At 43.9% G+C, this 12,349-nt stretch overlaps 1 protein-coding gene across 5 annotated transcripts in view; it reads left to right on the top strand.

Annotated features, from left to right (window-relative positions):
• Positions 1-2,407: 2,407 nt before the first annotated feature.
• LOC124037706 (semaphorin-6B-like) overlaps positions 2,408-12,349 on the top strand; it is a 164,724-nt gene continuing 154,782 nt past the window's right edge. For 2 of the 5 annotated variants that reach the window (XM_046352685.1, XM_046352684.1), the window contains exon 1: positions 2,408-2,660. In XM_046352685.1, the coding sequence (XP_046208641.1) occupies positions 2,532-2,660 (129 nt within the window). In that variant the 5' untranslated portion in view covers positions 2,408-2,531. The other 3 variants (XM_046352686.1, XM_046352687.1, XM_046352688.1) reach the window with 2 other exon arrangements.

Raw genomic sequence — 12,349 nt, 5'->3', positions numbered from 1 at the left:
ATTAGCTTTTGGAGAAGTCATTAGCCTAGGGGTTCACATACTTTTTCCAACGTACACTGTGAATGTTTAAATTATGTATTCAATATAGACAAGAAAAATACAAAAATGTATGTGTTATTAGTTTAAGCACACTATGTTTGTCTACTGTTGTGACTTAAATGAAGATCAGATCAAATTTGATGACCAATTCATGTAGAAATCCAGGTAATTCCAAAGGGTTCACATACTTTTCCTTGCCACTGTATGTGCCAGAGCCCTTTATCAAAAAGGCTATTTTGTATCATGTTGAGATGAGCATATCCTCACATCAAATACATTTTTATTTGTCACATGCGCCAAATACAACAATAAATTGCTTACTTACAAGCCCTTAACCAACAATGCAGTTTTAAGAAAAATACCAACAAAAAAATAAATAAATAAAAGTAACAAATAATTAAAGAGCAGCAGTAAAATAACAATAGCGAGGCTATATACAGGGGGTACCGGTACAGAGTCAATGTGTGGGGACACCGGTTAGTCGAAGTAATTGATGTGATGTAGGTAGAGTTATTAAGTGACTATGCATAGATAATAACAGAGTAGCAGCAGCGTAAGTGGGGGGGCAGTGCAAATTTGATTAGATGTTCAGGAGTCTTATGGCTTGGGGGTAAAAACTGTTTAGGAGCCTCTTGGACCTAGACTTGGTGCTCCGGTACCGCTTGCCGTGCGGTAGCAGAGAGTACAATCTATGACTAAGGTGGCTGGAGTCTTTGGCCATTTTTAGGGCCTTCCTCTGACACTGCCTGGTATAGAGGTCCTGGATGGCAGTAAGCTTGGCCCTAGTGATGTGCTGGGCCGTACGCATTACCCTCTGTAGTGTCTTGCGGTCGGAGGCTGAGCAGTTGCCATATACCAGGCAGTGATGCAATCAGACAAAAGGACAGATTTCCATCAGTCTAATGTCCATTGCACGTGTTTTTTGGCCCAAGCAAGTTCTTCTTTTTATTTGTGTCCTTTAGTAGTGGTTTCTTCGCAGCAATTCGACCATGAAGTCCTGATTCACGCAGTCTCCTCTGAACAGTTGATTATGAGATGTGTCTGTTACTTGAAATCTGTGTAGTATTTATTTGGGCTGCAATTTCTGAGGCTGGTAATTCTAATGAACTTATCCTCTGCAGCAGAGGTAACTCTGGGTCTTCCTTTCCTGTGGCGGTCCTCACGAGAGCCAGTTTCATCATAGTGCTTGATGGTTTTTGAAACTGCACGTGAAGAACTTTCAAAGTTCTTGAAATGTTCCTGATTGACTGATCTTCATGTCTTAAAGTAATGATGGACAGTTGTTTCTCTTTGCTTATTTGAGCTGTTCTTGCCATAATATGGACTTGGTCTTTTACCAAATAGGCCTATCTTCTGTATACCACCCCTACCTTGTCACAAACGCATTAAGAAGGAAAGAAATTCCACAAATGATCTTTTAACAAGACACGCCTGTTAATTGAAATGCATTCCAGGTGACTACGTCATGAAGCTGGTTGAGAGAATGCCAAGAGTGTGCAAAGCTGTCATCAAGGAAAAGGGTGGCTACTTTGAAGAATCTCAAATATTAAATATATTTTGATTTGTTTAAACAATTTTTTGTTACTACATCCATATGTGTTATTTCATATTGTTTATGTCTTCACTATTATTCTACAATGTAGAAAATAGTAAAAATAAAGATAATTATTAGGTGTGACCCAAACTTTTGTCTGGTACTGTATGTAAATAAGGTGTTTCTGTTTTTTAATTGTAATAAATGTGCAAAAATGTCTAAAAACCTGTTTTTGCTTTGTCATCATGGGGTTCTGTGTGTAGGTTGAGCAGGAAAAACATGAATTTAATGAATTTTAAAATTTGTATGTAATGGAACAAAATGTAAAAGGGCCAAGGGGTCTGAATACTTTCCGAATGCAATGTACAGCACGAACTACATAAATATCTGATAGGGTCCATTATCTGCTACCTAGACTTTAAAATGGATACTTCGGGATTCTGGTAATGAAGACCTTCATCTATTTCCCTGGATTCAGATGAACTTGTGGATACCATTTTTATGTCTCGGTATCCAGTATGATGGAAGTTAGAGTTAGTTTTGCGAGTGTTAGCACATTGACATAGACGTCCAGTCATTGTACTAACGCTAGTTAGCAACTTCCTTCAAACTGCTTGGTATCCATGAGTTCATCTGACTCTGAGGAAGTTGATACATGGCTTCATTGTTAAAATCCCAAAGCATTCCTTTGATGTTTTATTTAAGAATAAAATAATTTGCCTAATTAGGCCTAAACGTTAGCCCAACTATGAATTAATTCCATTCCAGTCACTGCATAATTCTGCTTCAGGTTTTGGTATCGCCTTGTTTTCTGTCCCTGTGGGTGACAGAGGGAGCAGTAGCCTACTGAAGATGCTGTATTCCAACGTTAGTAGAGAAACAGAGCCTACCTTGACAAAGCACCTGAGGGGTAAACCACAGAAAAAAATTAGGCTACATATTTTTAATAACCCGATTAATGGGATTTTCCTTCCCGGAGAATCCTGAAGCTGGAGCATACTGGAAAAGGGGCGCATTCCAAACTGATGAACAGCCTTTTCTTTCAGTGAGACCCGAAGTAAAACGACGCAGCAATGACATTCTACTGGTAAGAGCACCAGCCGTGCGCAGCTACATCGAGCACAAAATAACTATTGTGGGGATAGATGATTGATAACGCAACTGCTATAGCGCAGGCCGGGAGACGGAAACATATGTAATTTTCTTATTGTACAGCTGGTTCAGTGACACTGGGTAGTGCATGGAGTGTTATTGCAATCAGTCCTTCTATATCAACCACTTCTACCAGCAATTACAAAATACTTTGATTCCGGACGGCTTGCGGAGGAGGAATATTGCTGCAGAGCTATAGGGGAATGCCATGTGTCGTGGCGCGACATAAGAAGCGCTTTGTGGTGTGTTTTCCATCGGGGACAGGTGGTGTTGGGAGGTAGCGGGTGTATATGAAAACACAACCCGGAGACAGTTGTCTTAAGGATGTCACGCTGCCGTACAGGATATTTTTTTTTGCCAGAGACAGATGCGACAGAGAGGAGTAGGCTAGTAGTTTACAAATTAGGTTAGGATTAGGTTTGACGAAAACATCGGCTCACTCTCTCCTCTTCTTACATACTGGATATTAATCCAGGGGAAATCAGACTGTAGAGAGAGGCAAGAACTGTGTAACCGCCGCGTTCCGGGCGCACCCTTTACGCGACAATAAGCGGTAAGTGAACGGAGCTGTCCAACGTTGGGGTCCGGTGTTTGATGGTGGTGGTGCGCGCTGTGGGACATTGCCTCCGGTCGCGCCATGCCGATGCATTGGGTACAATGGTGTTCCAAATATAATCAAATGTGATGATTTGTCATGGGTTTGAAAATGGCTCAAACGAATGTAGGGAACTTACTTGAAATTGGCCTTGGTATTTTCCCTCGGAGGGAGAGTTTCACAGTTATCACAATGACACACATTATTGCGACATAAATGTAAAATGTTGTTCAATTGCCTAATGTTAGTCTACCTAGTTTTTCTATCATTGTGTAGTTAGTTCTCGATTTCATACTGCGTAGCTCCATGTCCAAACCACATGAAGATTTCATGTTTTTTACAGACAGCGGGATTTATTAATTGTTGACTATATAAAAAAAGTATGCTATGTTTATTCCTTCCCTATTTATAGAGAAGTAATTGACACTGACATGTTTACTATTTTCTAAAATAATAGGCTATTTATTTATTACTGTGCAATATCAGGCTAGGATATATTTAGCCAATTAGCCTACTATTCCAATGCATTAAACCATATTATTCTTATTATTTGTTATTATTATTATTATTATTGACTAAATATAATTTAAAATGTTCTTAAAATGCACAGAAATGACTCCTTTTACTCTTCTCTCACATGAAGAGTTCAGTAGCTATGAGGGCAGCAGCCCTCTCTGTGTTTGGTGTGTGTTTGGTGTGTGTCCAGTGGCACTGCTGGTGGTTGTGCATGCTGATCTGTGATCCTGCCCAATGGCCCCCAGGTGTCCTTACACCTGTCCTCCCCTCGGGCTCCTCTCTCTCCCTTTACTCTGTCCCTCTATTTCTGAAGCAGCTGCTGCCTTTACAGGACACTGAGTTAGTGTCAAAATCTAATGTGTGTTTTTATGTGAGGGCTAATTTTGAATTGCTGGCACTGAGCTCCCCAAAGTTTCTTCTTTCGGGAGAAAGCTGCACGTTTTTGTTGTGCTTCCTGTTTCAAATTCAAATTGCCTTTGAGCTGCCTTTTGTTGGGCCCTGGGGTTTGTGGCCTGGAAAGGGAGACAAGTAAGTGAAGTCCCCAAGGGTCAGAGCATTCCAATAATGAGCCCAAGTGTAAGAGAGGAGAGTGGAAGAGAAAAGGGGGCTAGGGAGAGGAGACAGTTCTGTTCAGCCAGCAAAAGCTAAGATATAACCAAGGGAATAGCACAAGCCCTCCCCTCACTCACATGTGTCAATCAGGCTCTAAGGACAAGGGGCTCTTTAAAATCCCCTGAAAGGCCTCTCTTTCTCCCTGGGCTCTGCCACAGGTTGCAGATCTCACCTATACACAAATTAACTCTCCTGTTTCCCAGATGCTGGGCTATTGTCCTACAGTTCCAGCCCCATGTCATTGTTTTCTTTGCCTATGTGTAGAGGGAGAGAGAGAAAGAGAAATTGAGAAAATAGAATGGAATAGAGCGAGTAGAATGGGAGAAAATGGAAGAAGAGAGAGAGGGGAGGGCTACTGGCTTAGTGGGTGACTGTGCTGTGTGTTCTCATGGCTAAGGAGTTCCTCTACTACACCTTTCTCCCTGCTATTGCCTCCGACCTCCTTGTACACTCATCATCCCACTAGCACTGATTACACAACAACTATCATAAAGAATAAATTAGGTGAGAAGAACAGAGGGAAACGCCTGTCTGATAAATGCTGTGATCTCCTCATTGTACTTTAAGAGCTGAAGAGGATGGATTAAATAAGAGAAAATAGGCCCCTACCAGAATAATAATTTGTGGGATCTGTCTGAGTACTGTGTGTGTGTGTGTGTGTGTGTGTGTGTGTGTGTGTGTGTGTGTGTGTGTGTGTGTGTGTGTGTGTGTGTGTGTGTGTGTGTGTGTGTGTGTGTGTGTGTGTGTGTGTGTGTGTGTGTGTGTGTGTGTGTGTGTGTGTGTGTGTGTGTGTGTTTGTGTGTGTGTGTGAGAGAGAGAGAGAGAGAAAGAGAAATAAAAAGAGAGGGAGAATTTGTTTGTCAAAGTCTGTTTGTTTTCCTGTCATAGTGTGTGCCTGTGTGTATTTGTGTCTGTGCGCCTAAATGTGTGTGTTTGTTTCTCTACCACAGTGTGTGTGTGTGTGTGTGTGTGTGTGTGTGTGTGTGTGTGTGTGTGTGTGTGTGTGTGTGTGTGTGTGTGTGTGTGTGTGTGTGTGTGTGTGTGTGTGTGTGTGTGTGTGTGTGTGTGTGTGTGTGTGTGTGTGTGTGTGTGTGTGTGTGTGTGTGTGTGTGTGTGTGTGTGTGTGTGATTCAGTGCTGTCCAGGATTTGTTGAATGGATGTCCTGTTAGTATCCTCTCCACTCTCTAGCAGCCGCGCAGGCCAGCGCCCCTCAGAGCAAGTGTTGAGCCCACTGTGCTAAAATAACAGGTGTCTCAATCCTGTCCCCGCCACCCCCTCCTGGGGGTTATGTTACCTGGTCAGGGTAGCCCGATCACTGGCTACCACCCCCTGACTATTGAGCTGCCTGCCTGGGGGCCCCAAGGCTAACCTGCTCTCCCAGCCCTCCCCCTCTCCCTCCCACTGGACCTTGACGTCAGGCCCTCCCAAGCAGTGTGGCCTCTCTTTGGGCTGTCAGGAGAAGGACACTGCCCACTGGGACTCTGAATGGGACAAATTTACCATAGCAATGTTTCCACTTAGCACGTGGCGTTAGGAGAAAGGGAAGGTGAATGAGAGGCTTGGTCAGTGTCAGTCCGTGCTGCAGAGTGAGGAGTGGACAGACAGTGCTCCTGTGTGCTCCTTTGCAGGAATCAGCAGTGCCTTGTATTTTATCCATTTCACCTCACCATTTAGGCACGGCACCCAGCAGCCATCCGCTGCTACCACTGTTTATGTTTGCCCAAGGCCACTGCTGGGGTTGCTATGGCAGCAGATAAACAGGTTAGCCGGTGACCCCTGGGGCCTCCATTCCCAGGCTCCAATGGGCTTGCAGTGTAGCGGCTACCCCTCACCTGCGGCGAGGTGCGGCTGGAGCTGGCCAGAGGTCACCAAGCCACCAATCCCTCCTGTTGTTTAATCACACTCTCCCTCATCATCTGCACTTTCCATTTGATTTCCCCTCTCTCCTTTCCTCCCATATGGCTCCGATCATATATATCTCTAGTACACACACTTTTTCACGCTCAAGGTTTTCTTCATACTTATATGTGAGTTTGGGTACCCTAGACACTGGAAAGACTGTAGAATAAATAACCAACCCCTGGGTAATATGTTGTCTCGTGAGTTTTAAACTATGGCACAAAAATTCTACAAAATGTCAATTTGTGTGTTATTGTTCTTTACTGCCCCATCTATCATCAGGCTGGTAAAGCCACTGGCTATAGGAGAATAGAATGTAGAATAGAACCGGAGAAAATAATGTAGGAAAACAGTATGAAAATGTATGCACTCACTACTGTACGGCTCTGGATAAGAGCTTCTGCTAAATTACTACAATGTAAATTATAAACTGGGTGGGTTGATTGGCTGAGTGGGTTGATTAGGTTGATTGGCTGATGGCCATCTTATATCAGACCGTATACCACGGGTATGACAAAACATTTATTTTCACTGCTCTAATTATGTTGGTAACCAGTTTATAATAGCAATAAGGCACCTCGGGGGTTGTGATATATGGACAATATACCATGGCTAAGGGCTGTGTCCAGTTGTGGCGTGCCTAAGAACAGCCCTTAGTCGTGGTATATTGGCCATATATCACACCTCCTCGGGCCGTATTGCTTAAATGTACTGTATATCTAGTGCAATACCAAAGCAAGGCAGGAGGATAAACGAAGCGGTACAAAGATAATGTCCCCTGAAATAGTCAATAATCAGAGCTCTTTCATTTTCCCTCAAAGGCTTTCCCATTGCTGCTCATTCTCATTCTGAGGCATATTTCTTCTATGTTATAATTTGGTGTCTGTGGCCTCTAACAGTGGAGAGGCTCTGGGAAGGTGAAGGGTATCTGTTACATAAGCCTGAGGTGATGGAGGAGCACAAAGCTACAGTCTCTCCGAGGACTGACTCGGCTAGCTGTTGAATAAAAAGCCCTCTGTATGGTTAATACATTACTTCTCCATGTTTAGATGTAGGAGAGGGGGGATTCATTCCACTACAGAGAAAATACACATTTCCATGGATACAATTCCATAGTGCCTTTGGCAGTGCATCATGAAGGATATTGTGCAGGAAAGGCAGGCAGATGTGATGGAGCAGGATGAGGCATTACTTCCTGGACATGAATGAACATACAATCTATGTGTGAGGATGCTTTATATAGGCTGTTTTTTTGTCATTGAGGCACTCTGACATGGCTCTCTCCCTTCGGTGCATTTTTTTAACCTTTATTTAACTAGGCAAGTCAGTTAAGAACAAATTCTTATCTTCAATGACGGCTTAGGAACAGTGGGTTAACTGCCTGTTCAGGGGCAGAACAACAGATTTGTACCTTGTCAGCTGGTTGGTTGTGACTGTACCACCATCGACATGGCCAATGTGGCGTATAGAGGTTTGTTAATGAGTGGAGAGACTAACGATGGGCCATCGCAAGGAAAGATGTGGACAGACTGGTCCCCCTTTACTTTACCACACACACACACACACACACACACACACACACACACACACACACACACACACACACACACACACACACACACACACACACACACACACACACACACACACACACACACACACACACACACACACACACACACACACACACACACACACACACACACACACACACACACACACACACACGATGAGGCGGCTTGCATGGAGACTCTAATAGTACCCTGTCAGTCCAGGGAGAGATGTGGAGAGATGTGTAACAAGCCGTTTCCCGTTAAACTCCACATACACAATTAACAAGCATACCCTTTATACCTTAGATGCCTCATCTTTCCCATTTGGCCAACCTGGCTCTTTTTGTGTTGTTGCTGACTAACAGACCATTGTTGTTGGATGGGGAGGAAGTGGGAGTGATTGAGTCACACTTCACCACCACAGTGTGAGGCTGTGGATGTGTGCCCTTTAGGCCCACAGATATCATACTCCTCATTTATGGCTGCCTTTATTTTAGAGAGACTATATCCTTCAATTGCTTGTTTTGCTGAGAAACGATGAGATTGTGCTTGTTTATCGTTCTAAGCCTAGCGACTCCTCCTTCTGTTCTCAGTGTACTGTAGTTTACCAGTAGCTAATGTGGTCCTCTTCATTACCAGGCCATTCTGTTCTATTCTGTTTCTCTCTGTCTGCCTGCCTGTTTTGCTGTATTTATTTTTCTCATGTACAGTGCCACTTGTTTTCCGCTTTGAAGAAATGAATGGCTTACTGCACTCTGCGAGGGGAGCCAGTCATGCATTAGGCAGTCAGGCTGAAGAGAAACTATACCGAGGGGAGGGATGGGTGAGGGGGTCAGGCATGAGGAGGGAGTGGTGCCAAGGCCTTGGTGTCCTGTGTGATGGGTGAAGTCGAGCTGTGAGGTAATGTTCACAGAGACCCAGGGAGGGGGAGAGATGGAGAGAGGAGGGGGATGACGGTCAGTGTCAGGGGGCAGAGATGCAGTAGCAGTGGAGGACCAGCAGGATTACACTGGGTGGGCAGAAGCATAATAGACTCTGTAGACTGCTTACTCTGATGAAGTGGGCCCTCGAAAGCACTAAATCAACTGTTCACGAAGCACCAATTAATGTATGGTGCCGGCATCTCTGGTGTGAGGAATCAAAGATGTCTGGCTGTGCTGAGCGTCTGCTCTGCCCCCTCTCTGTGGAGCCAGCCAGAGAGCCATGGCCTGAGTCAGAGATGAGGGAAGGATAGAGAACGTGTGATGGAGGGAAGGGGGGCCCAGGGGCCATCTGGAGGCAACAGGTCTCAGGACAGCAGGTGGGTTCCAATCAGAGCATCACATGGCCTGTGTCAGGGCCAGAGTCTGAGCCAGGGTCTCCCCTATCCAAGACCCCCACATCCCTCCTTCTAACAGGCCACAATCTGTCACCTGCCATCCTCTATTAGCTCCAGTCGTGCAGTTAAGCATTATGGATTGAAGAGCTGGTGGTCGTTGGTGGACAACATAATTGTGGAAATTGACTGCGAATGTTTGATGACTATTATTAACACAATCTTTCCAGATGAGTGGGTTTGGTTGTAGGTAGGAAATACATTGGTGAGTGTTCTGCATACTCAAAGAATATGTTATATGTGATAGAGAGGATTATGGAGCTTTAACAGCTAATCTGTTTATGAGGCACCGCATATCTGCCTTTTTTGGATACTATATACTGTACATACACTAGACCTGTATTTTATTGGAAATAAATGATGTTGTATACTGTAGTTTCTGTATTTTATTTTAAATAAATGATGTTGTATACTGTAGTTCCTGTATTTTTTTGGAAATAAATGATGTTGTATACTGTAGTTCCTGTATTTTATTGGAAATGAATGATGTTGTATACTGTAGTTCCTGTATTTTTTTTAAATAAATGATGTTGTATACTGTAGTTCCTGTATTTTATTGGAAATAAATGATGTTGTATACTGTAGTTCCTGTATTTTATTTTAAATAAATGATGTTGTATACTGTAGTTCCTGTATTTTATTTTAAATAAATGATGTTGTATACTGTAGTTCCTGTATTTTATTTTAAATAAATGATGTTGTATACTGTAGTTCCTGTATTTTATTTTAAATAAATGATGTTGTATACTGTAGTTCCTGTATTTTATTTTAAATAAATGATGTTGTATACTGTAGTTCCTGTATTTTATTTTAAATAAATGATGTTGTATACTGTAGTTCCTCTTTCAGGGTGGTAGTGGAGGACTATTTGCTGGTCTCCTATGTGGTTATTTGCTGTTCGTGTGCATTCAGAAATCCCATGACTACATGCCTGCTCATAAATAGAGGGTCATCTGTATTTGCATGTAAATGTTTTTCACCCCCTGGTCTGCTGGTGGAGCAATCAAAATGGCTCACTGTCTGCCTCGCTTAGAGAGAGGGCGGGCTGACTGTCAGTGACATTCAGAGCAGTGCCACCCGCCCGCCCGACAGGGTTTTAATGCGTAGGGATTTTTCTCCTTGATATGCTCTCTAGCCAGTGGATCTCTGTGTGAATATTCATGCACATCCTCCTGCCTTTAATGACTTGTTTTGCCGCAAACATCAGAGCTCAGCCCCCAGCACCGCTCCGACCGCGCCTCCACTCTGTTCATTGGCCCAATCCCTTGGCGCCCGTAAGATGGACACATCCAAGGTTTTCTGCTCAAAGTATGGCACACTCATCCGCCCGTCTGACTCACATACACATATCAGGGTCGGTTGTTTGAGGTTCGTCAGTTCAGCTCTAACAGTTCAGCTCGAGGAGTTCTTATTGTCAGAATGGAACATCTGTAACTCAGCTTGAGAAGTTTGACTTTGCAGCATGGGGAGTGAGTTCAGTTAGATGGCAGTATTTCAACACTGGTGGTACTGTGCCATGGAATGAGCTCTGCTTTGGACATTTCTCTATTTCTCTATGTGAGAGTTTAGTGGTGATTTGCTCTGGCCATCATTTCATTTCGCTTGGTGGTTTGGTGTGTGTGCCGATAGCCTTGGTGGTTTGGTGTGTGTGCCGATAGCCTTGGTGGTTTGGTGTGTGTGCCGATAGCCTTGGTGGTTTGGTGTGTGTGCCGATAGCCTTGGTGGTTTGCCATCACTAGTGTGTGTGTGTGTGTGTCTGTATAGGGTTATGTGTGTATATGTGTGTATATCTGTATGTGTATGTATATATATGTCTGTATATAATGTATGCATTACCATCATACTTCAGTGATTGCCCCGTTCCTCCTTGTAATTACATGGTTGTATGGTTGGTCTGTGGGTGCTAGAGCATGACCAGCTAATTCTGGGAGACCATTGGCTGGAGCTGTGGGTCTCCTGGGCAGACAGCCACTCAGCCATGTGACAGGCCTAGAAAATTGGCTTTTTTTCAGTAGCATGCAGCAACACTTCCCAGATTTCTCTGTTGTTTGTCCCTTGCTTGTAGACTAACCTTTTAAACAATTATCTGCTTGCTCCATATAAATAGCATAGCTTGTCCCCTCTGTTTTGTTTCAGTCCTGGCCTGCTCTCTCGCTTAGCCATTGCAGTAGCCAAGGAAACTCGATCCCTGAGACTAAACTAAAGCAATAATCAGGCCAGGCTGAAGTGCCTGAGAATCCAGCTCTCCTCTCACAGGCCTGTAGCCTGTAGCTTGTCATAACTTCATGTTCCCTGAAATGCTACGGGTGGGGTAACAAGGGCACGGCAACGCAATGACAGAGTTTTTCCATGTTCACGCAACTGAAGAATAGCCACAAAAGAAGAGTAGCAACAATAAAATCTAATATTATGATGGTGTGGAAATTGTGAGCACATGCTGGCACCAGGGAAGTATAGCCCAATCATCATAGAAATATGTAAAGGTAAAGATTCTAAACAGCCCTGTTACACTCAGCATACTCCTGGCTTTCAGGGAATCAAACTGTTTTGGAACTCTTCTCTTTACTGACTTCCCTAGTTAAATGAAGGTTCAATAAAATGATTGATGAATCTCGGCCAGAGTGTATATAATTGTACTGCCCCAGTGTTGAGTGCTTCGTTTAAGTAACACTGGAGAGTGCTGTTCCTGCCAAATGTTAAATATGGCAGTCATTTTAGGATGGGTTTTTATGGCCTTTGGACAGGAGTGTTCCTCCCTCTGCTAGTTGTATTTTTTGGCCTGGACATTTCACCCGCTTGGTGCTTCTCTCTGCTGCTGTCATCGGCACCATTAGCGGACACTACAAAGTGGCTTTGAAGCTCCACAGGGCTCAGGGCCTTAAAGAGGGACAGCTCGGGAGTTCAGCGTTGATCCTTAGTTCAGATTTCGGTCCCCTCCTATACGATAAGGCCCTCAGGGCAGCTGGGCCAATTATTCTCCCCCTGTCGACTCTCTCTCTCTCTGTTTCTCTCTCTCTCTTCCCTTTTCATTCTCCCCTCTCTCACACCATGTGTGACCTTGGAAAGGTCCAGG

This window comes from Oncorhynchus gorbuscha, linkage group LG06, assembly GCF_021184085.1.
Source record: "Oncorhynchus gorbuscha isolate QuinsamMale2020 ecotype Even-year linkage group LG06, OgorEven_v1.0, whole genome shotgun sequence".
Lineage (NCBI taxonomy): Eukaryota > Metazoa > Chordata > Actinopteri > Salmoniformes > Salmonidae > Oncorhynchus > Oncorhynchus gorbuscha.
The sequence above is the reverse complement of the archived record's forward strand: the minus strand, read 5'-3'. Positions and strand labels throughout refer to the sequence as shown.